The following is a 26,314-nucleotide window of genomic DNA, read 5'->3' as shown; positions in this document are numbered from 1 at the left end:
ATTATTGTTGCTTTTCCACAATAAATTTTCATTTAAAAAACGGCCTCGAGCTCAATATAAATTGTTGAATATACAACTTTATAGGAAAATTTTTGTTGAAAACAGAGATGCAAAGCTGCGAGGGTTTTCTCAACGTCGTCTTACACAACCGTATTCGTTTCACAGAGATACTAAATTCAGACATCGCGGCATAAAGACAACTTCTTTGAACATTTTAACCAATTTTTGAGTATGCCGTCTGGTCCCGGAGATTTATAAAGCTTCAAAAAGATTTTGTCGCCCAGTCTTAACTATTTGATTTTTCGTTCCATGAGTATTCAACTCCTGTGATATTACCCTACAGTTAGGAAAGTGAGTCCTTGAAATGAGCGAATCCGCTGCGGCGGCGAGGAGCTGATAAGCTACATCCATCAGCTCTTATGCAAATTACGGTCAAATAAACGCATGTCCGACGACTGGAATTTAAGTGTACTCTGCCTAATCCACATGAAAGGTGACCCAGAATTTCGCATCAACTACCGCGGGATCAGTCTTCTAAGCATAGGTTACAAGGTCTCATCGAGCGTATTGTGTGAAAGACTGAAGCCCACCGTCAACGAACTGATTGGGCCTTATCAGTGTGGCTTTAGACCTGGCAAGTACACCATAGATCAGGTATTATGCACACCATCTATTTGTCGATTTCAAACCCGCTTCCAACAGCACGTAAAGAAGTTGTCTTTATGCCGCGGAAGAGAGCACAATTGTTGGCGTATATCGACGACACCGACATCATCGGTAAAAACTATGGCTACGTCCGTTCTGTCTTTTCGGAATTAGATACAGAAGCAAAGCGAATGTCGGCAGATAAACAATCAGAACGTAATCGTCTCGGTACCCATGTTACTTTTGACGGTTTCACGTTTGAAAAAGTAGACGACATTGTTTATTTAGGAACCAACATTAAGTCCAATAACAATGTCAGCCTTGAAGTCCTATGCACAATCTTGTGCTTCCATAATTACTCATTATGCTTAAGCATGACAACTTGGAGTTTTCGAGAGAAAGATTCTGCGAACGATTTGCGGACCTTTGCACTTTGGCATTGCCGATGGCGAATACCGCAGACGATTTAACAAGGAGCTGTATGAGCTTAACAATGATATAGATATAGTGCAGCGAATTAAAATTCAACGGCTCCGTTGGCTGTCATGTCGCTCATATGGACAGAAACATTCCAGCTGTGAAAGTATTCAATGCAGGTCGCGATGGAGGTCTTGTCTGCGTTGGAAAGACCAAGTGAGTGAGGTCTTGGCTTCACTTGGCACTTCCAATTGGCGTCAGTTGGCACAGAAGAGAAACTACTGGCGTACTCTTTTGGACTGGGCCAAAATCGCTTAGGCGGTTACAGCGCCAATTAAGAAGAAGAGAGTGGACATTTACGCACAGCGTAGCTAACGCTTATTTCGTTTCCACCAAAAAATGTGGCCTTTTGATTGCACCTTTCTCTTTTCGTGCTCGATCTAAAATAAAGGCAAACGATGAAAAAATTGTTTGTTCGTTTCTTAAGATCTCACACTCTTGTACGGCAAAAAACGCACATTCTCTACCCTTTGAAGCTTTGTCAGGCGAGATGGTTGCCCTGAAAATCAGGCGGTTGCTTAAAACAGCAATATTATGTAATGCGTGAGCTAGACAAGGACAAGAAGACAAAAACATGCCCTTTTGCAGGGTCGAGTGCAACATCAAAGTCATTTTGCACCGGGAAAGAGCAACATTTTTTGGAAGACACGAAATCACCATAAATAATTTTGGGAATTTTTATTTTTGGATTTGATATTTAGTTTTTACCTGTGGTGTCGTCTTCGCAGGAATGACCCATATATTCATATCAGCCGGGATGGCAAAATAAAATAAAATAATCGATTAAATAATCTTATTATTAAAACAATTGCAATTATTGAGAAGTAATCGAATTTTTAAATAATCGAATTTTTATAGTGAGTATTCACAAAAACGCTTTTCCATACATATTTTTCTAATTCTCTTGTTAATTAGCCTTAAATAAAATAAAACGAGTAGTTTTAGCGACGATATTTATTTATTATTTAACCAAGTTTGCAAAAACAAAAGTTTGATAAGCGTTTTGTTTTTAAGCAATTGCTTTTGAAAAAAGGCGCTCAGCAGGCACCAAGGTAGAAACTACATGACAGTATTTTTTCGAAAGTCTTGAATAAACAGTTTTCGCTTTAGTTCTAGGACTTGACAATTTAAATAAAAACTCATTTCATCTTGTGGGTTACCCAAATCATCATCTTTTCGCCTTTCGTACAAGAGATTTATGATTCTAGTGACGGCTCGCTACCCGTTTCCATAAGATCATCTGCGCACATTATTTCATTTCGGAAGAACTTCATTTATAAGGCCAATGCTAACGGATCTTTGAAATGTATTTTTGTGAACCTCGGGTCGAGTAAAGTTGACGCAGCTAGCAAAAAAGAGTGTTCGATGGATGGATTTTAGACAACTACAGAATTCATATGTATTGGAAATTTTTTTACGATAATTTTACAACTAATCGATTAATGAAACACAAAGCTACGATACAATTAAATCGTAAATTGGACAAAAATAATCGATTAATTTAATCAAATGATGAATCGTTGCCAGCCCTACATATCAGTATACATATACACTCTGATTTAAATAAATGTATAAACATTTTCGAAGTCAATTTTTACATTTGGATCTTGATTTTATTTGAATTTAAAATACAACTTATGCTTTACGGAATGGACTATCGGCAAAAAGTGACTATCGACACAATCACAGTGGCCACTATCGATAGTTTGCCAGCATCAACTCAACTCAACTGCCAGCTTACAGTTAGCCACCGGCAAAGCAATTCAAATTCGGTTGCCATCCGTAATTGACCATATTTCTTATTTAAATGCATACTTATATAAACGTATAATATATTATCTATGGCTACCGATATGTTGTCATCATTATAAACATAACTAATTTGAATCCCACACAAGCAAGGACAGTGATGTCTTAGGCTATGCCGAAGTAACATCAGACAATTTTACTTCAACCGATTACTGCTTTTTAAATTACCTAGTTTTTTGGGAGATAACCAAAATGTTTATATTCACAGCGTGCATAGATAGAGGAGTTATATAAAAAAACTCATATTTGAGTAATCACTGGTATGGAAGATACGCCTTATAAAGCACCGATCTAAAGCGCTACGGAGACGATCAAATATCTTTATCAACTCTTTAAGTGTATCGGTGTCGTCGGCTTTTGTCGGCTACACGTACACTACACCGACTTGTTGTCGGCTATGCTTGATGAAAATCAAAAAATTTTGATATTTGAATTTGATGACTGTTTATTTGACCGTCTCGCGTTATGCTTGACAAAAAACAAGCTCACTTGCCCTCTGGGCGTCGTGGTGAGAAAGTGCGCGGACAAGAAAAAGAAATTGTTTTACGTTTGATTGCTCATTATCAATGCTTACTAGCTTTATGAAATGTAATAAATATTAATTTATAACATATAACATATAAAATTATGCCATTAATGATATAATAATTAACAACAAATACTCATCCGATGACATCGTGCTAACAAACGAACACTGCGTATTCACAATACAAAGTAGTGATTGACGCGTTTATTTGAACGTTTGCGGGCAAGACACGAGCGAACCTCACTCACACATACGCAATGCTTGACGTATTTTTTTGATGGTCTCCGTGGCGCTTAAATGTTTCTAACTACTGTGAATGATCGATATGTAAACCGTTCACAGAATTTAATGGTTTTAGCTGCCTACATAAAAGAGTTATATCGCAAAAATGTGTATCTGAACAATCAATGTTATGAGAGATATAGCTTATACAGCACCGATCTTGGCGATTTTCTCAGTAGACTTTGTATGCTTTTTTAGAAAATAGCTCACGAAATTGTAAGTATTTTCATGGGTCTATCTCTTCTTTTTCTGGTACATACAAACATCGTACCAAAGTCATAATACCATTTCATGTTCATGAAAGGTGTAAAAATTAAGAAAAGTATCAAAAACCTACTGATTATTTACGATTTTTATTATTCCCCGCTTTCAACTTAAGTATACCGCTTGTTTTACTGTTTTACTCAAATGGTTTCGAAATCCCGCTTCGCTCATACCACTGGCAATGCGGGTACATACTTACATATGAAATTTCGAAAAAAAAATCCTGGACACCCTAATATACCTAATATATGTATGCACATTGGATCACGTAAAAAAAATAAAAATCCTGCAATGCGACCGGAATAAGGCTTAAATTTTAGCATTTGATATATGATCATCCATGAATCTCACCTCTCTAGGACAATTGTAAGAGGTGCCGCCGCGAGCCTTTAGTTTTCACATAGGAATTACACGTAAGAAAATGAATTCTTTCATTTTGAGGTCAATATAATTTTCTAGGATCAATTAAAACGTTTTAAACTGTAAGAATACATTGATTACATGCCATTTAATTATTATGCAGACTCAGATTATTTAAATTCCTAAATTATCATTTTTAAATCCCTTGTCCTATTCGGGTCAAATCTAGTGTATACCAATTTTTATTTATTCTTATTTCTTTTTTGAATTTAAGGAATCTGAGCATGCACAATACTCAAATGGCATGTTATCGATGTATTCTTGCAGTTTCGACCATTTTCATTGATCTTAGAAACCTATATTGACCTCAAAAGGAAAGAAATCATTTTCTTTCATGTAATTCCTATGGGAAATCTAAAGGCTCGAGGAGGCACCTCTCACAATTGTCCTAGAGAATTGAGATTCATGTAGGATAATAACTATACCAAATGCTAAGCCTTGAGTCTTATTCCGGTCGCATTGCAGAGTTTTTATTTTTTTTTTTGACGTGGTCTAATGTACATACATAAATTTTCATACATACATGGCATGTACAGCCAGTTTCGGTTTACCTCGTTTTTAGTTATTCGATGCCTTGCTAGTTTCACCACTGCAAAATTTCCCTTGCCAATCGTTCTTTCAATATCGTAAAATCCAACTCTTATTGGTTCTTTTGGTTTTAGTACACCTTTCGAAGACAACGAATGCATAGCCATTGCATCTGGGGCGACATCTTCATGAACAAATATGGCCTTTGTATGTACAGTGCTTGTGTTTTCAAGCGTGTTCGTATTTGACGTCCCTGCTTTAAGCGGCACTTCTCCAGTAATGCCTTTGTCTAAAACAGAAAGAAATAAGTTGTTAAAATAAAGTACACCGTCTTACTCCAGTCGGATGGAACTAGATACTCACATGCACATGTCGCACATTAAATTAAATACAGAATTATTTCAAAATTTCAATTCTGTGGGAAAACGCAATCAATTTTTGATCAATTCATACATTTGGTATACCAAAACATAGATGGAAAGACACATATACTCGCCATTTTTTGGAAGTTTAGTCATGTATTAAGCTGAACATATTCTCGTTATCAAGCTTATTAATTGTATGATGAAATCTCCAAAAACGTAAATTTTTAATTATGTACATCTCTATATTATTAAACGTGCGATATGTACAGTAGAAACTAGTTAATTCTATTAGGTTAATTAATCATATAATGGGTACGGAATCTCAGACCCTATTTTAGTTTCCCTCTTTCCATACAAATTTATTCGGTTATCAGCAGTGCTGTCAACTATTTTCGAGCGAAAAATACAGATTTTTATAAAAACCCTGATAGAAAAAAGCTAAATTTCACAAAACAAAAGCAGAAAACACAAGTAATTTTTAAGTAAAAAACAAAACCGACTTCAATTCTCATATAAAAATATATATATATGTGTATTTCATGATCCAATGATCGGATCTAAACCAGTATTGGGAACACCTCTGAGACACTATCTTTCCGATGCAAAAAGAATTATCGAAATCGGGTGACGTGGTCCAAAGTTATGCGGTAACATACATAAAAAATAAATAAATAATAAAAAAAATATTCCGACGAGAGGTTATCAGCTCCTCCTTTTTTGGAAGTCGGATAAACATAGGTTTATATTAATATACTTTTAAGCAATTCATTTGAAATACTACTGGTAATTAAAATTAATAACACGTTTCAATAAAATTTGGTCTTATTTTATCTCAAAACCGGGGCTGCCCTAATGTTATAGATTTTTTGATGCTGATTTGAAGTGAATTTACAAAATTTTTCTACCACGTTTGAGAAAAAAAGACTGTTGAAGTACCGAAAAAAGGCAAAAATTGCGAATTTCAAAAAAATTTTAAAAATATAATTTGGACGTAGTTTTTCCGAGGAAAAATACAACCAATTAATGAAAATCTAATTCGTCTGATGGAATCAACCTCATGTCCATAAGTTGATTAGAAATGATTAAAAAATTAAAAAGACCTCGGTTCATCAATAAGCATGCACTTGTTTTCCCAAAAATACGAAAAGAGATTTCATGAGCAAATTAACATTAAAAAATCTGTATCCCAAATTCATGATTAGCCAGTCTTTTGTCTCTTAACACTTTCCTCATTCTGGAATGAAATCGTCAAACATTTTCTTTTGTGGATCGCATTATCATCGCTTTTCAAGGTCCAGCAATAGTCAGCAAGCATGTGGGGGTTTGATTTCCTATCATACTGCTTCTCCATGGTGACTTTGTCCTGGTGTAATCATTCGCCATGTTGTCCGCCACGTTGTTTTTTTATCAAGGTTTTTTTTTTAATTTTTCACCCCTTTCTACTTACTCTATCGACATAAGGTAGAATCCATTAGACGAATGGCATTTTCATTAATACGTGGTTTTTTCTTCGGAAGAACTACGTCCAAATTCTATTTCTAAAATTTTTTGAAAATTTTCGATACTTCAACAGGTTTTTTTTCAGAAACTGGACGTGCTAGAAAAATTTTGTAAATGCGCTTCAAATCAGCATCAGAAAATCTATAAGATGAGGTCAGCCCCGTGGTTGAGATAAAATACGACTAAATATTGTTGAACCGTGTAATCGAATAATACAGCTCGGATCGAAGCTCATCAGAAATGAAAAATAAGAGAGAAAGTTGTTTTCACCAAGTTGAACTCGGCTGAATAAAGTTCCAGGTCTGCATTAGACCAAGGTAGTGAAAGCAAATAAAGTGCAAATTCCGCCAGATCGGAAAACAATTGTTTGCCACCTGCATTCGTATAAGTTTGAACTCCTGCCCAAAATTGCATTGTATTACTTATAGATATTAGTCCAAGGGTTTCGACATCGATGTCATTTTATCGACAAAAAATAGCACTTGCAAGTCCAACGACACAACATTTTTTTGCGTAAATGTGTTCCTCGCAAAACTACTGTGGTCAGCGAAACTGCATTTGGACTGTTGAGGGCTATTTTTTGAGGAAAACATGACATCGACGTCGAAACCCATAATAGGGTCGATTATCTTTTTTAATTATCTGGTAATTTTAAAAACATACATACATAAATACATACAATTTCTCATTTCCTATATGGACTTCGAAAAAGCCAGATTAGACGGGAAAAGAGCTAAATTGGCAGCCCTGGTTATCAGACACTCCGCCAGTATTCATGGGTATGTAAATGAAACAAGCATTTAAATCAGTGGTCGGCAAAACTGAAAGTAGGGTTGACAGATTCTAAAAAGGAGAAAGGAGTACATTGCTATTTTGGATAGAAAAAAAGCAGTACAAAAGATAAAAGAGGAGTCCAATTTCTTTTTTTAATTTTTTGTGCAATTTATTGTTACAAATTACCATTAATTAGGTGCAAACAAACAAAGATATCTTAGAAATCTTTTTCAAAGCAATAATAAATGTTAAAAATAAATAACTAAATTCTACAAAAGAATTCCAGACTCTTCCTGAATGTGTGGTCACTTTTTTAATTTAAGCTTTATAATTAATTTAATATTTTTCTGATTTTTATACCCGAGCGCCCTGCACCTACCTGGCTACGACCATGCTTACACCTTTTCACTATCACACTTAACTTTACTTACTAAGTAGTGTTTGCCACAACATGAATAGCAAAGTATAGGGCGTAAAATAATAACTGTCGCACCGATTTTTTGAAAACTAAAAGGGTTATTTATAGATTTTGCGAAAAAAGGAATTTTTTTTGTTAACTTTGTAAATATTTCACTTGAATTTTATTATTTTCAGACTTATTTTTTCTTAGGCTTTGTATACAAAAAAAGAAAGAAAAAACTGTATAGGCTTGGTCGAATGAATGGCCTCCTAGTCACCAGTTCCGAGTCTATTCGATTGCTGAGTAGAGCTGCAAAAGTATCGATATTCGCCGTACTCGATATTTTCGATATTTAAGAGACGAAAACTCGATATATCGATATATATCGTTTATTTTTAATTCTACAATGAAACACTGAAAAAACATCTACTCATTCAAAAAATGGGTTCTATGCATTTTTTGAATGAGTAGATGTTTTTTCAGTGTTTCATTGTAGAATTAAAAATTAACGATATATATCGATATATCGAGTTTTCGTCTCTTAAATATCGAAAATTTTATTATACATAGATATGAGGTACATATGTATGTATGTATGAACAGTGACCCACACTCAAATCACACAGTGATATTACTACAGTATTCGCAATGTTTTTTCATTCTATATTTTTTTTCATTACTTTTTTATAAAAGTATAGCTCAATCTGTAACAAAAGCCATATAAACCTAAATTGTAAAATTTTTGCAAAAATTAGAAACAAATCAAAAAAGTTTCTTAAAAATTGCGAACTTTTTAATAAGAATTTCTATAAAAAAATTTGGTATGCAGATTTTTAGTCTATTAAATCAGTCACTGATGTTGTTTGGCGCAAAAATATGTAATGAGAAAATGGCTATGCCATACTCGATATCGAAAAAAATATCGATGTCGGCAAAAAAAAACCAATTACTCGATATATCGATATTGACATCGATATATTTGCAGCTCTATTGCTGAGTATGAGGTCTTATGTTGGACAAAAGGGGGAGTACAAAGGACCCACATGGAGGAAGTTAGCCTATGGTTACAGAAGATATGCAATAAAGTAACCGACGAAGACTTGCGTGCCGCTTGCGCTTTTCTCTCAAAGTGTTTTCCGCCGGTAAACCCAAATGAAGGTTAAAATTTAAAAACTAATTAATAAAATGTAAGTAAAATCTGTGGAAAATTAACAATAAACTGATTTTTTACTTGCGCTTTTCTCTCAAAGTGTTTTTCGCCGGTAAACCCAAATGAAGGTTAAAATTTAAAAACTAATTAATAAAATTTAAGTAAAATCTGTGGAAAATTAACGATAAACTACTTTTTTACTTGCGCTTTTCTCTCAAAGTGTTTTCCGCCGGTAAACCCAAATGAAGGTTAAAATTTAAAAACTAATTAATAAAATTTAAGTAAAATCTGTGGAAAATTAACGATAAACTACTTTTTTACTTGCGCTTTTTTCTCAAAGTGGTTACCGCTGGTAAACCCAAATGTTAAAATTTAAAAACGAATTAATGAAATTTAAGTAAAATCTATAAACAAAACAAAAACACACAAAAAAACAAAAACCTGTGCAACAGTTATTATTTTACACCCTGTATATGATAAAATATTAATAGCTGGAAAAAGGAGTACAAACGAAGTACAAAACTAGGAAAGGAGTACATTTCCGGATATTTTTTTTTCGGGAGTACAAGGGAGTACATTGCAGTAAAAAGGAGTACGTTTACTCCCAAAAGCTATACGTCTAGCAACCCTAACTGAAAGTGAGATTGTGTTCGTGAGCGCAGAGCATGCAGTTTGGTGTAAATGCGAATCGCATGGGGTAAAGTTAACGAATTTACGAACGCTTGTGAGGATAACAAATTTTCCTTGAAAAAATTAATGATTTTGTTTTTTCGTTACCAAATGATTATTGTATAGGGCACTGAAATTGCGCATATGGAAACTCTGCATTTAGACATGATTTCGGTTTCAACCGAAACTGTGCATGCATGCTTTATTTCGGGTTTTGCCGTATACATTATTTCGGTTTTCAACCGAAGCCGTGCATGTATGCATTACTTCGTTTTTCTCATACCCATTATTTCGGATTTCACACGAAAGTGTGCATATGCATAATTTCGGTTTTTCTAATAAGCATTATTGCGGTTTTCGTAGGCATTATTTCGGTTTTTTTCATATGCATTATTTCGTATGCACAGTTTCCATATGCACAATTTCAGGGTGCCTTATTGTATGTATGTACATTAGAGCGGTCCAAAAATATTCCTTCCAAAATTTTTCCTCTTGCTGAAGGAGGTGCTGGCACCAAACTTTGCGTTTCTAAATAAGTATAAATCTAGAGGATGCTCATGAAATTTTAATATTTTACTGTAAAGTATATTGTCCATATAAGTTAACCAAACAATTAGTTAAGCAACCTAAGACCATTTCAAATTTAAATTAGCTGAAAAAATATTACAAGCTTCAGTTGCCATGGCAACACAAGCTTTTTATAAAAATCAGCAATATTTTTGTCAGTCTCAAAGGGAATCAGAAGCGCATTTCAAGGTCATTAAGTACCTTGTATTGGTTACAGTAGAAAATTGAAAATTGATATAGATATTACAAATGCCAAAATGAAAAAACTAAGGGGGTGCCTCCCTTCTACTATGACATTTTCCCCCCATACAAAAACTATCGTTTTCGATTTTTATTGAAGGAATGACTTTATTTTGTAAAGCTAGTCTACAATTCTAAAGAAAACCAAAAAATTCATGCAAAATGCGAATGAAATAAAAATAAGAGAATAGTTGTTGTATATAGGTTATACATATAGGTTATATAAAAGACGATAATATATAGGAAATGAAAGGCTTTTGACATTATATTCCCGCTCTCCTTTAATGGAGAAGTGACACAAGAGGCTTTGCTTTTCAGCAAAAGCATTTGAAATCATGAGGGCTGTTCAGTATCTTGTGCACATGATCTTGCATTTGTATATTTCGATGCATTTGTAAATTCACAACAAAAAATGCAAACGGTTGCCATGGTAGAAAGAATAAAATTTGCAAATGCAATTCCAAATGTAAAGCCAAGACCATTTCCTCAATATCCTGAACAGCTCCATAAAGTATTTATTAAGGTAATTTGAATCGTGCATACATATGTACATGTGTAAAAGAACACTGTCACCTAAGAAAATAACCAACGCACAAATGTTCTTCTTCTTCCTGGAAACCGCCTGGAAAATACATAGAAATATTCTCATGGGCGTATCCAGGTAGGGGCAAATTTTTTGCTATTTATTCAAAAATAGTACCAGGAAACGCTAGCTTAATAATTTCGGCTCCCTCCTCCTCCCCCAAACTTTCAAGTTTTTCCTATGTACATATATACTTCTTCTTCTTCTTCTTATTTGGCGCTGTGACCGCCTAAGCTAGGGATGCACAGCAGAGGTGCACGCAGGCGACGTCGCGGGCAAACTGCGAGCACGCGAGCGTGCTAGGCGAGGTGAAGTGAGCTGTACGGAGATGGCAACGTATACATATTAACCACTACACACTTATTTTCAAGTAAAAATGCGTGGTTGGATGTGTACTTTTGCGACAACTGAGCCAGTGTGACATCAGGCCACCAGAAAAAGCCAATTTTTATAATTACATTTATTATAAGCTTTTATTTAACTTGGTCATCCCGCGCAAATCGCGGAAATTTCCAATTGATTTTAAACTGACTTCCCGACAAGTTAGAGACTAGAAATTTTCAGCATAGTTCCAATCACGATGACAATGCAATTTAATATAAAAATGAATTCCCCATATGGTCCAGGGGTCTTGATTCAAAGGCGGTCAAAAAATAGTAAGATTTATGGCTCACAAAGCGTAATTTGCCAAAGAACGTAAAACCACTATACAATTGTTAAACCTGCCGGCGATAGTGTAGCAAAGCTATTTGTGGCAAATTCTAAATATCAACCCAGTCTAGATATGAACCTCGCTCTAGGAATTAGAAGACTCCAGATGTCGCCCCGCCGGAAGCAGTTAAATATTGCGCCTAAATATATGCGCCATTTCTTTAAATAAAATTAACTGCTGTTATATGTACATATGTATGTTCATACAAAACGTAAGCAAACATTTTGCTTGCCAAGTCTTCTGTCCTCTTTCATTGCAAGTTGAATTATTTTAATATCTATTGCAAAATTTTTTAAATAAAGTAAGATAACTCTTTTTAATATACAACGCTTTTATAAATGGACTAAAAATTATAAAATAAAGTAATGTAAAAAAAATATTTTTTAAAAACAAGCATTTATTTAACCTGTACAATCAAAGGAATAAAATGAAGTAGTGTAACAAAGATTTTTTAGCAAGAAAATTTTGTCAAAACTGCACTAAAATGAATAAAATAAAATAAGTTAAGGTCTCGTTAAAGTTACTAAAAGCCATTTAGTGAAAGGAGTTATTCACACTCTAATGAAAATTACTAACAATTTGTACTAATTTACTTCGTTTTTAAAAAAGCTTGTCGGCGAATTCAGCGTACATGCATAATTGGTTAGGTATGTATGTATGTACATATATGTATGTATGCAGATATTTAAATGCCGGTTTGCTATTCGCGCGACAAGCTTTTTTAAAAACGAAGTAAATTAGTACAAATTGTTAGTAATTTTCATTAGAGTTTGAATAACTCCTTTCACTAAATGGCTTTTAGTAACTTTAACGAGACCTTAACTTATTTTATTTCATTAATTTTAGTACAGTTTTGACAAAATTTTCTTGCTAAAAAATCTTTGTTACACTACTTCATTTTATTCCTTTGAGTGTACAGATTAAATAAAAGCTTGTTTTTAAAAAATATTTTTTTTTACATTATTTTATTCCAAAACAAAAGCGCCAAGTTTTTATTATCATGTTTAATAATTTTTTTGATTCAGTAAAAAGTGTATATACATATCCATTTCCTCACGTTTTTATTAAGAAATTAATTTCAATACATTTATAACAACGCAAAACATATTTAATTTACCTATTCCTCACATTTTATTCAGTAAATGAATTCCATCTTAATGTAGTATATTAGTGTATAGTGTATACATACATACATATGTACCTATGATTCGGTATGCTTAAATTAAAAAAGCATCACTAAATACCGCACCAAGCATTGAATTCCAATTATTTTGGCTTTTTGGTTTCCCAAAAGCACTAAATTTAGTGCAAAATGCACGACCTTGGCAACATGGAGCTGAGCACATCAATGCTCAAACAGTGATGCCAGACCAAGTATTGAGTAAATGCGCTATGTATATTTTTCTTTTTTCTAATTGGCGAGGGGATTGATTTTTGGTTCTTACATAGAACACTGATAAGATTCACAAACTTATCTTAGGACTTAATTAAAATAATCAATATTATTTGTAGACGAATATATTTGTGTTCGTATGAAATAGTAGCTTATGTCGGGTGTATGGCTTTAGTAAAATGTACCATTTCCTATATTCTTTAAACCACAAGGAATTTTTTTATGAGACTTTATACGAATATTGACTTGCTAGCATCGCAACTGCCTCTTTCACGTTTATTTTCCAAGAGTTCTTCAACGACTCGGCGCCAGTGAGTCTTTCGCAATCGTATGCTGCGAATGGTTCATTATACTAAAGCCAGTCTTCCGACATAAGCTACTATTCTATACGAACACAGATATGTATACTTCCTAATAGGCTTGTAAAATGCCCAATACCCAAATCCCTCGCATGAGTTATTATCGGTAAAAAATTGCGTAAAATCTTGCCGATTTTAAGTAAAATTTCAACATCAAAAATACTTTTTGTACCAAACGCTCAAATCCCTTCTAGCACTTTGATTCTTAATCCGTTTACATTTAAGTAAATGGATATACCTATATTTCATATTTGCTACAAAACGAAATTATGAATTGTAATTTTGAATGTAAACGTGATTGTGAACAGTAATATTAGTGATGTGCGTTATGATGATAGCGATTTCTTATCACCGGCGGGTGAAATATCCCTCATCGCTATTTATTTTGAAAAAATCTTAGGAAATGCAATTTATCTAATGGCGATCCTGCAGAAATAGAAGTAATTGACACACCTCACATCCTCACCGCATGAGTGTTCGACACCAACTGACGGTATGCAGTTTTATAGTCGATTCAATTTTAGTATTATAAAGTGAAAGTGCAGCTAAGAATTCATGTTGATTTTTAATATTTTTTTTTGCATTTTCTTTATACAAATTGGATGTACAAAAATTTCAGTATGGAAGAAAAAGGGCCACACCTTCAACGAAAAAAGTTCTCAAACATCTACGCGAATTGAATGTACTATCTCGATCATTTAAACATCTCGGACTCGCCCACCACTAAAAATGATTATTTAAATCTAAAGTACATACTAAATGATATTTAATATTTGCTTTAGAAATGAAATTTCGACAAATTTGTTTAAACAAAAATGTTAAGCGCATATGCAGAATGTGGAAGCGAGATTATTCTGCTTGCGTTTCTATGTTTATATCATTTATCAGTTTAAGCACATACGATTAAATGTAAAAAAAATATTTTTAATTGCGGATCCGAAAGAAATATTTATTGCCAAGTAAAGCCAAGTCCTTCTTCACCTGGTCTTTCCATCTCAGTGGGGGCCTTCCTCTTCCTCTGCTACCACCAGCGGGTTTCGAGTGGAATACTTTCGGAGCTGGAGCGTTGGTGTCCATTCGAACGACATGACCAAGCACAACTTTCCGTGCTGCTACAATTCAGTGGCTTGGAAAAGTGTTCCCTCCATAATTTAAGTACGTTCTGAACATCGGTAACTAGGTCGTCATTGTTGTTCTTACAGGAGTACGCCCTGGTATTGAAACCTTCCGTAAGTCGCCTAACTCTTTGGTAAAATTTTCAGGCATTATTCCTGTCGGCCAGCATTTCAATCTCTTCTCGCTTCCCTCTTCAGATCCCTATTGCGGTCCCACTGCTCGTATATGTTGGCTTGTTGAAGAGTGCTCTCTGAGAGCAGATGTGAGAATCGAGTAGCGAATGCATTAGCTGTCTGTTGTGATTGCAGCTTTTCGAAGTTAAGCTTTCTTTGCACATTTGGGCGAAATCGATAAGCCTCAGTCCGTTGTCGGACGTTTCGTCGTGGGGCCGAATTTTCCTAGGGTGGTTCCAAAGATCCCTTCCTTGCCAGGCATTGAAGTCGCCAAGCACAATTTTGACATCGTGGCGGGGGCAGCGCTCGTAAATGCGTTCCAAGCGCTCATAGAAGAGATCCTTGGATACCTCATCCTTCTCTTCCGTCGGGGCATGGGCGCAGATGAGCGAGATGTTGAAGAATCTCGCTTTGATGTGGATTATGGTTACACGCTCGTCCACCGGGTGAACCACAGTACTCAGCGACGGAGGCTCTCTCCCACCACAAATCCAACACCGAATTTGCGCTCCTTTACATGGCAGCTGTAGTATACGTCGCAAGGCCCCAGGCATTGCTTGCCTTGCCCGTCCAACGCATTTATTGGATGGCGGTGATGTCAGCTTTTGTTCGTACGAGGACATCAACCAGCCGGGCAGAGGCACATTCCCCATTAAGGGTCCGGACATTCCAGGAGCATGCCCTCATATCGTACTCCTTTAAACATTTGCCGTGGTCGTCATAATAAGGGGGGGGGGCTCATCCGAGACATTGCTTCGCTTCTTCACTGGAAGGGTTTTTACGTGGCGGGTCCCAAACCTAGCCCACAACCCACATACTACATATTTATATAAAGAACTAGCTGTACCCTGCGGGGGGTGAAATAACACAAACGGCAATAACGTAAAATTTGCTTTATTTCACTTTTAAATGGGAAATAATACCAAAATCTGAGTTTTGCTTTATTTCCAACAAAGGTTGGAAATAAAACAAATTTTGCCTTATTTCCCATTGCTTATTTATACTATTTGTTAAAAAAAACCAGTTTCCTGACAGAAGGAAAAAGAACTTTGTTTATTCCAAAAATACAATTAAACCAAGGCACATTGAACGGGTAATATCGGTATAGAAGCTGATTTGATTTTTTTTCAAATTATTTGTTCTCGAAAATGTCAAATATTTTACATTTCTTCTCACAAAAATTCTAAATTGTTAAAATCTATTTGCATGTGAAACATTTTCCATACAAAACCAGCGATTAAATAGCAGCTTTTGGAAAGCTCGACCAACTCAGCAGCACAACCGCTGATTACTGGACCTGGCACAGGATGGTGGATCAATGCTTCGAGAAGCGAACCAATTTACTAAGAAAGAAAGCTGCAACAATTTTCATTTTTTCAATTTAAATTTTTTACCTTTTTCGTATTTCGCATGGCACGCTTTGATGTAGAAGAAAAAAATCAGAACAGTTTTTGGCACCTTCGATACCAGAAGCAACAACAAAATACAGGCAAATGTTGTTTCTGCTCAAATGCTCTAAACCTGTTTGATAGGCCTTGAATTAAACAAAAAATGTGATATAATTCATTTGAAGAAAGTAATATTCACAAAATATTTTTACTTATGAAAAGTCTAACAAAATATAGGAAAAGTATCGTCTTTACAAACTGCTCCGCATATTGGGCATAGCGCTTTTGTACGAATTTTTTCTGCATGCTTTTTAATATGTTAAAAACATTGCTGGAAAACCTTAAAAAGTTTGCATGGAACCATGTCGAACGATGAAGATGAAGTAATAAAACGGCTTACAGGCTAACCTAATATTCGCGGCTTGCGTTTTGGTACGCATGCCGTCGAATTTGTTTTTTTGCGTCACCCGAAATTGACTTGCATGCGTTTGCATTTGATTTCATTGAGCGAAACGTCAAATCAAAATGTCACGCAGAACAAAAATTGGAAATTGAGTTAGCTTCATACGCACGCCGTTCAATTTCGGTTGATCTCATACAAGTTGCATGTGCATGAGAAATTTTTGACAATAAATTGGCGGCGTGCGTGAATATTAGGTTAGCCTGTTTCTCGCTTTATTTTCTGACATTCGGCTGCCTTAGAGTCACATTTTATAGGCGAATTTTCAAATAAAGGAGTGGCACCTTGTAAATTCCACTATGGGTGGGATGCATGCAATAACACCATACACAATAATTCCCATTAGGTACTTGGACATTAAAAATCAGTTTCAGAAGTGAACTAGTGTTATTTTATCATTTTTCCTTTTTCTAAACGGTTATAATGCCACCAGTACATAATTGCGAAAGCAGGGGAGGGGCGGGGGACGCAAGCGCGACGTCGAACGCGGCGCGCGAACGCCTACCGCCGCGACGCCGGGCACTTTAAAATTGTATACTTACAAATCCGTCCATTTAACTTGTTCATGTACTACTTTTTGTCAAATGTAACTGGGTGACTACCTACATATGTGCACTATTTTGCTTTATTACTCAAATTCTTAAGCATAAAAGTTGGTTTTATTGCTCAACGAGAAGCAAATTTGTGTTATTTCACATTCAATTGGGAAGTAACACAAATTTGCGTTATTGCCGTTTGTGTTATTTCACCTCCTTTCCTCACTTTGAATGCTGGATTGAATAGCATTATTGAGTTGGTAGACATCCTTATTCTTCGCGGCACGAATAACTCGTTCACTGAGCCAATCGTTATTTCTATAATTAATTTGAATATTAAGAAACGTTCAATCAGCCCTCCTTTCGATGTTGGTAAGTTACAAAAGTTATGCGGCAATGAAATTCGTCCTGATCTCTCATCGACCCAATAGCCAGTAATTGTCGCGAGAATACCTCGGCGGATAGATCGTTCTGTAGCTGGACATTCGTAGTCAACTCCAATCTATGCTCCTGTTGCCACAATGTTGAATATTTCAGGCAAGCATTTATCTTGCCTGCTGGTGGCGATCGATAAATTCCAGGCAATGTTTGCGTAAAATATCATGTGAGCTATGCATTCCCGAATGGTTGAACGGTTCCACGCAAATCTCGCACCGATCGATCAAGGACTTCAAGCGATTTTTTATGTGCCATCGTGCACTCGTACCAAACAATGAGTTAACATTTTTGTAATACTTTTCCCATACCGGATGTTCTGGAAATATTGCACTTGGTAGTTTCGATGATTTGTATGTTCAATGGCAGCTTAAGAGCTGAATGAGCAGTGCTTCCACCTGGTAACAATGTCGCAGCTATTCCGTACGCACCGAGAGCTAAGGCTATGTCCTCTTTTGATCGAACCGTTACCAGAATCAATCTCCTACTGGCGCATCCAAGAAGAAGGTCCCCACTCCGACATTTATCATTTGCGTCTTCTTATTTGGTGCTGTAACCGCATAAGCGATTTTTTCCGAGTTCGACAAAGCACGCCAGTTGTTTTTCTCTGTGGCAACTGACGCCAATTGGAAATTCCACATGAAGCCAAGTCCTTCTCCACTGGGGTCTCCCTCTTCCTCTGCTACCACCAGCGGATTGTGAGTTGAAAACTGGACCTGGACCCCCGGTTCCCATTCGAACGACATGGCCAAGCCAGCGGAATCGCTGTATTTTCATTTGCTGCACTATGTCCATTTCGTTGTAAATCTCATAGCTCATCGTTCGATCGTCTGTGGTAGTCACCGTCGCCAACGCGTAGAGGCCTGTAAATATTCCGTAAGATCTTTCTCTCGAATACGCCAAGAGCCATCTTATCGAATGTTGTCATTGTCTAAGTAAGCTTCTGCGACATATACCAGCTCGGGCATGACGATTGACTTATAGAGTGTGGGTTTTGTACGTTGAGAGAGAACTTTACTCCCGAATTGCCTGTACTGCGTTGGATTTCGATGCCGACATTATTATCGGTGTTATCCTGGTCCCCAACTAATCGAAATTCCTTTCTTACAACTGGCAACCGTGACGTGGGTGCCAAGGCGCGAATGCTCTGACTGTTTGTTTGATGACAGGAGATACTTCGTCTTGTCCTCGTTGATCACCAGACCTAATAGCTTTGCTTCGTTATCCAACTTGGAAAAGGCCTAACAAAGTTGAAGGTTTTTGTTACCGATGATGTCGATGCCATTGGCATACGCCAGAAATTATGCGCCTTGTAAAAAATCTTCCAGAATGGTTCAGTTCTGCACCTCTTATTATCTTAACATTTGCATCATGCGATCATAAACGCTCTTCTGCTCACGCTTTAACTTGGGAATGTTTGATTGGGCATATAATAGGAGAACCTGAAGCAGCTCATCTAATTTAGCAAAAAAGTTTATGGAAAATGTGAGTATGTTTGATAGAATCTTAGACATTTAAAGTCGAAAAAACTCATTACCTTTACCCACAATATACGTAAGTAGTAGGCTATGGCGACCGCAAATTATATTGTTTATGATTAAAAGTTAACTGTTTTATAATGTTAGGGAATGGTGACAACAATTTAAGTTTTTATTAAGGATTTTTTAAACAGCTTTCACGGGACATTTTTACGTTATGCTTTTTATAATTTTTTCATTTGTATGAGTAGTTTCTTATTGATATTTTTCATTGCGTAATTTGCCAACTCCAACTCCAACTCTTCGTTGATAATATGATCACTTTGTTTGATAAGGTGTTGTAAACTCTTTCTTCATTTAAACTGTTCGACTTTTGGATAAGTGGAAACATTTAAAAAAAATTCTCTAGTAAAGCGTGTCCAAACACTATTCGTTTGGAACCAAGTATGTAATATTTCATTTAATTGAAATATGTTTAGTCTTTACTTTTAGATAGGTCATAATCCTATTGAAAATATTTCCAAGTCAGGATTTCTAAAATTCCTTTCGTTTAGTGCCCATATTGTAATATTTCATTTATTTTATCAATTTATTGAGTTAAATTTTCAAACAGGTGGCAACCCTCCTCAAACATATTTTCGACTGTAAATCTTCTTAAAACTCTTTATTTTGAAACCACTTTGCAATATTTCGTTTATTTAATCACTTTAACTAAATTAAAATTTTAAAATAGGTGGCAGCTCTCTACAAGTATTTCCGATAGTAATTTTTCTTAAACCTCTTTAAAATTATATCTTTATTGTAATATGTGATTTATTTTATCAATTAAATTTAGTTAAATATTCAAACAGGTGGCAACCCTCCTCAAACATATTTTCGGCTTTAAGCCTTCTTAAAAATATAACATTTGATACCTAAATTCCAATATTCCATTTATTTAATCAATTTTACTGAGCTAAAATTTTCAAATAGGTTGCAATTCTTAAAAATAATTCCGGCAGTTATCTTTCTTAAACCTCTTTAATTTAATATCTTTGTTGCAATATATCAATTAAGTTGAGTTAAGTTTTCTAACAGAAGCAACCCTCCTTAAAAATATTTTCGGTCTTCTTTAAACTCTTTAGTTTGATACCCGCATTGCAATATTTCATTTATTTTATCAATTTAACTGAGTTCAAATTTTCCAATAGGAGCCAACGTTTCCAAAAATATTTCCAACAGATATCTTTTTCAAGCCTCTTAGTTTAATACCCATATTGTAATGTGTACTTAATTTATTTTATCAATTTAATTGAGTAAAATTTTTTAAACAGGTGGCAACCCTCCTCAAAAACACTTTCGACTATAAGTCTTCCTAAAAATCTTAAGTTTGATACCCACATTGCAATATTTTATTTATTTGATCAATTTAACTGAGTTAAAATTTTCAAATAGGTGCTTCCTCAAAAATATTTCCAACAGCTATCTTTCTTTAATTTTATACCCACATTGTCATATTTATTTTATTTTATCAATTTAACTGAGTTCAAATTTGTAAGTAGGTGGCAACTCTCCCAAAAGTATTTCCAACAGTAATCTTTCTTATACCTCATTAATTTGATACCCATATTGCAATATTTCATTTATTTTGTCAGTTTAATTGAATTTAAAATTTTCAAACAGGTGGCAACCCTCCAAAGTTTTGCATTATAAATGATTCCGGTATTACAACGAACAATCCAGAAAAAAAAATTTTCAAATGTATTCAGCCGTTCTCCAGTTTTGAGCCCTGTTACCAACGAACACAACATTTTTATAAGCTTTTATTTAACTTAGTCATCCCGCGCAAATCGTGGAAATTTCCAATCGATTTTAAACTAACTTCCCGACAAGTTAGAGACTTGAAATTTTCAGCATAGTTCCAATCACGATGACAATGCAATTTAAAATATATATATTAAAATTAGTAAAATTTATGGCTAACAGAGCGTAATTTGCCAAAGAACGTAAAACCAGAGCAAAGCTATTTATGGCAAATTCTAGATATTAACCTAGTCTAGATATGAACCTCGTTGTAGGCATCATATCAAGGAGGTACAATTAGAAGACTCGAGAAGTTTCCCCGCCAGAAGAACTTTAATATTGCGCCTAAATATATGCCATGCTACAACGGAAGTGGACGACACGCCATTTCTTTAAATGAAATTAACTGCTGCTATATGCTATTGCAAAATTTTGTACATAGAATAAAATAAAACTATTTAATATACTACGCTTTTATAAATGGACTAAAAATTAGAAAATAAAGTAATGTAAAAAAAATATTTTTAATAAATAAGCTTTTATTTAACATGTTTAATCAAAGGAATAAAATAAAGTAGTGAAACAAAAGATTTTTTAGCAAGAAAATTTTGTCAAAACTGCACTAAAATGAANTTGCACGAGTTTATAAATGATCCGGCCTTAAGTACACGTAAAATTGCTAAAAATTAAAGATTGCACTATTCGACAGTTTGCAGGGTTTTAATCGGTAGAAATAAGGCCTGGCAGTTACGAGAAAACCAGGGAGCGGGGGTTAGCATGGTCAAAGTGATAAAAACAATGCTCGGAAGGTCCTCAGTGCGTTTTCGTGAGCTCCGAAGGTTTTGTCGCGTTATGTTACAAAATCCGTATGGAGATCGCCGTTTTGGTACAAAAGGTAAAGCGGAAAGCTTCATTGAGATGTTCTACAGCTCAAACAGCACCAGACCGAGGCGCAAAGTAGAATGTTACAGCGAAATCCCGCAGTCGGAAGTTGTATGAGTTCTAAATTTAAAAAATACAACTTCATTGTTATGAACTACGAAACCTACTGCTTTAAAAATTCAAAATATATCGCAGGTCAAGATTTTTATACTGCTGTAAGTCGTCAAGATGCTCCTGAAAGTTGTAAGCTGAAAATGAATTCCAAATTTCCAAAAGACGACATGGTTTAGCAAGCTATTTGTTCCTGTGGCCGTAAGAGCAGCCCTTTTTTCCCATCCGGGACAATGAATGATCAAGTTTATCGGGATGAGTGCCTCAAAAGGCGTCTTCTGTCATTTATGAACAGATAAGGAGTAGGCCACCGTTCTAGGCGGACATGGCAACCTGCCACTATGCCAAGGACACATTGCCGTGGTATAATGCACATAACATCAATTTTGTACCTCACCACTGCAATCCATCCAATAGCCCAGAGCCACGTCCTATTGGGGAATATTGGTCGATTGTCAAAGGAATCTTGAAGTAAACAGGTGAAACAGTGAAAAATATTGAAGAGTGCAAAACAAAGTAGTTGTGCGCATCGCGTGAAGTCGATGATGCAGTCGTGCAGAACATGATGGCGCGTGTGCGATGAAAATACCGATCACTTATATGGAGCAAATAATAACTAATATTTTAAAATTTTAATAACATCTAAACTTCCAAGTTATATAATACAAATAAAAATAATTTCAAAGCCTTCTAGTTTGTTTGTGGTATTAATTTCTAAGTGTCGCAGTTTTGGTGTGTTCACCCTTTAAGTAATTACAGCGGACGGCAGAAAACACATGGCGTACATGAATTTCTATAATAAAAATAGCATATTAAGGCCCGTTAACATATCTATTTTAAATTATAGTTAAATCATTAGTTTTTGTTATTTTATGGCGTTATAATAATTATATTCAAAAATTTATATTGAGCTTGAGGCCATTTTTAATGAAAAACTTATTATGGAAAAGCAACAATAATTTGAAACAAGTAATTTTTAACACAAAACCCGACTTAAAATATATATATATATATTTCACGATCCAATGATCGGATCTAAACCAGATTAGTATGGGACCACCTCTGAGACACTACCTTTCCGATGCAAAAATCGAAATCGGTTGACGTGGTCCAAACTTATGCGGTAACATACATAAAAAAAAATATATATACATATTCCGACGAACTGATAACCTCCTCCTTTGTTGGAGGTCGGTNAATGGTAGAAGTGATAGCTATTTCGGAAATCACCACATTTCCTCATCAGACTTCTTTCAGTAGGATTCGAACCGACAATCCCACTGACTCATCCAGTTGCCTACGCACTGTGCTAAGTTCGCCTTGTGAATTCTTGTTGCTTTTTTCCACTATTTCATTTGTTAAGCCAACTACAATCAAGCGCAGCTACTCCAGTGCTATTTAAACTTTATCATGTGGTTGTTGGTTTTGTTGGTTTTTGTTAGTAATTCTATTATTAGAATGTTTAACTTTTAGGTGTGCTCGTCTTTAAGTTATTTGTTGTTATAACNGTGCTATTTAAACTTTATCATGTGGTTGTTGGTTTTGTTGGTTTTTGTTAGTAATTCTATTATTAGAATGTTTAACTTTTAGGTGTGCTCGTCTTTAAGTTATTTGTTGTTATAACTCCATAAAATAACAAAAACAAATAACTTAAGGACGAGCACACCTAAAAGTTAAACATTCTAATAATAGAATTACTAACAAAAACCAACAAAACCAACAACCACATGATAAAGTTTAAATAGCACTGGAGTAGCTTCGCTTGATTGTAGTTGGCTTAACAAATGAAATAGTGGAAAAAAGCAACAAGAATTCACAAGGCGAACTTAACACAGCGCGTAGGCAACTGGATGAGTCAGTGGGATCGCCGGTTCGAATCCTATTGAAAGAAGTCTGATGAGGAAATGTGGTGATTTCCGATTTGTTCGTCAATTTGTGATGTTTCACATCTTTACATTTTTTCGCCCAACGATTTGTGTAGGTATGGCAGTATGCTTTCTTTAGCCTATTTCTTTTGACAGCCATACTTCAACATTTACTTTATCTTATCAATTTGTTTTAACACAAATTTACAAAAATGGCCTCTATAATATTGTTTTCAATATTTTAAATTCAACATCTAGCAATGCATCGGTGAGAAGTGCATTCAATTTCATACATTGCAAACATACCAACAGACAGACGGACAAAATTTCTAAAAACTATTGATTTGGCTTCTGTTGCTCTAATAAAGACCACCCATATTAATTTTTCTTAAATGTCTATAGTGTACAGCCATTGGTCTTTTTCAGTTTTATTAAATGTATAAAATTAAGCTTGAGAACAGCAACATCGAAGCACTTACAGTTCATTCGGCAGGGGAAAAGCGGTTGATATGTAAGTGGTCATTTCCAAATGAAGTGCTATTTTTTTGTTCCCCCCTTTTTAAATTTTTTATGGTGGTAAAAACGACATATCAAAAAGAGCATTATACGAACCAAATAATAAGCCACCAACAATATTTTTTTTTAGTGTAAGCCGTTTTGTTTTCTTTTGCGAACGGTATTTCTTTGGTATATTTTACCTACTTCATATAAAAATATTTGTCCCCGCTGGTTATTCGATAATCAACACAAAAAAAAAAAAGTTTAAGCAAAGAAACAATGAAAAAAGGCGTAACTGTTTGTAAATGACCACCTTAACCTTTATTGATTTATTCTATTTTCGCGTGAAAAAAGACTCTTAGAAAAAAAACGAGAAATGTGAAATATTTCCAGAATTTCACTTTTAGGTGGAAAAGGATTTTTATTTAAAAAGCTTATTTCTCCAAAAGTGTTCTAATGGCATATATCGGAAATTGTTGCCGAAGAAAGGTTAAACAAAAAGCCTGCTTCTCAAGAAAAACCATGACATGAAATCCCGAAAAATGCCATGAAGAAAGTGGAAAAAACTTCAACATTAGCTTATGTAATAAATGGGATTCAAAGTGATATGCAAATCTTTAAAAAGCATGCATTTAATGTTAAAACTCGGTACAATGCTTATCGGTTAGTATACTTTTTTCCAACAGTTCCTAAACTTAGGACTAAACCTTTAACATTTTTTTTAAAAAAAGTGACATTCGGGAAAATATTTTACAAAAATGTAAAAGTAAAGAACAAATTTATCTTTGAAGAGCTTAATAACAGTTTCGTATTCTGCACAAATTTTTACGTCGGTAAACGGTTTAAGAGGATAAATTTACCAATCTTAAAAAAATATATAAATAATACTTGCCATGTACACTTTTTTTGGAAATTATCCAAGTACATATATACAAAAATACATATGTGTGTATGTCCATATTTAAAAACATACCCACCAAAAAATTATATAAGAAGTTGTAAGCAATAAGGAATTCGCTAGGGGCGCTGTTTGCAGCGTTTATTTTACATGATCTATAAGACTTATATAAGGTAATTATACTCCAAGTGATGCCTTATTATAAGGGATTATTAAAGCCTCTTTTTATATGACCTATAAGGCTTAGGCATAAGGGTCTCTCGGAGAGAGAGAGCAAACCTTATGAAATGATGACATCAATACAGCGAAATGTGGTGTTGATTCAAACTGAACATGAACAGAACTGAACATGTACATGTATGGCTGTAGCTGAGTGTGCAAAGATGCTTGATATAATCGATTGCTGCCAAGACTGTCCGGGTTCAATTCTCATCAGACGGACCACAAAATTTAATTTTATTTTTTTATTTATTTTTATTATCTCTGAGAGAGAAAAAGTTAAACCTTATTCCCAATGACATCAATACGGCGAAATCAGGTACAAAATAACGGTTGTGCCATACAACTTGTATTCCTACAAGTTTCATGCATTAAATGTAAAGACTTACGATCATATTAAATAAGGCTTATATAAGCGCAAATTTTTTCGTGGGTACATATGTTTAATTTGTTGTGTCAACCACATACTGCACATGAGGGTGAAGCGATGCTTTGTCTTTCGTTTATAAATGTGTCATCTGACATCTGCAGCGGGTGCATGATTTTCGTGTATACTCGATCATCTAACAAAACCCGTTTTGCATCGTTCTCTGTATACGAGCAGAAGTATTGTTCGTTATCGACTGAGCTCAAGACGAACATGTTGGCCACAACACCCGATTGCTTTTCATACATACTTGATTGGGTTCGGGTGCTTTGCAGCTCAATATACCCGGGTGTTCGAGTTTCAACCCGAGTGTGCACAAAATTTTCTTGATTGGCTTATGACGTTTTTGTTTCTACAAAAAATGTTGCCTTCTCATCGCGGTG

The 26,314-nt window shown here is 35.0% G+C and overlaps 1 protein-coding gene across 1 annotated transcript in view; it reads right to left on the bottom strand.

The window, feature by feature from the left end:
• The window catches only part of LOC108378851 (serine/threonine-protein kinase MARK2-like), a 404,011-nt gene that overhangs the window by 314,163 nt on the left and 63,534 nt on the right, over positions 1-26,314 (bottom strand). The window contains exon 3 of the mRNA XM_017635164.1: positions 4,975-5,240. Within this exon, the coding sequence (XP_017490653.1) occupies positions 4,975-5,240 (266 nt within the window). The remainder of the gene's footprint in view (positions 1-4,974; positions 5,241-26,314) is intronic.

This window comes from Rhagoletis zephyria, unplaced genomic scaffold, assembly GCF_001687245.7.
Source record: "Rhagoletis zephyria isolate East Lansing unplaced genomic scaffold, Rhagoletis_zephyria_1.1 Rzeph_scaffold_00120, whole genome shotgun sequence".
Taxonomy (NCBI): domain Eukaryota; kingdom Metazoa; phylum Arthropoda; class Insecta; order Diptera; family Tephritidae; genus Rhagoletis; species Rhagoletis zephyria.
The sequence above is the reverse complement of the archived record's forward strand: the minus strand, read 5'-3'. Positions and strand labels throughout refer to the sequence as shown.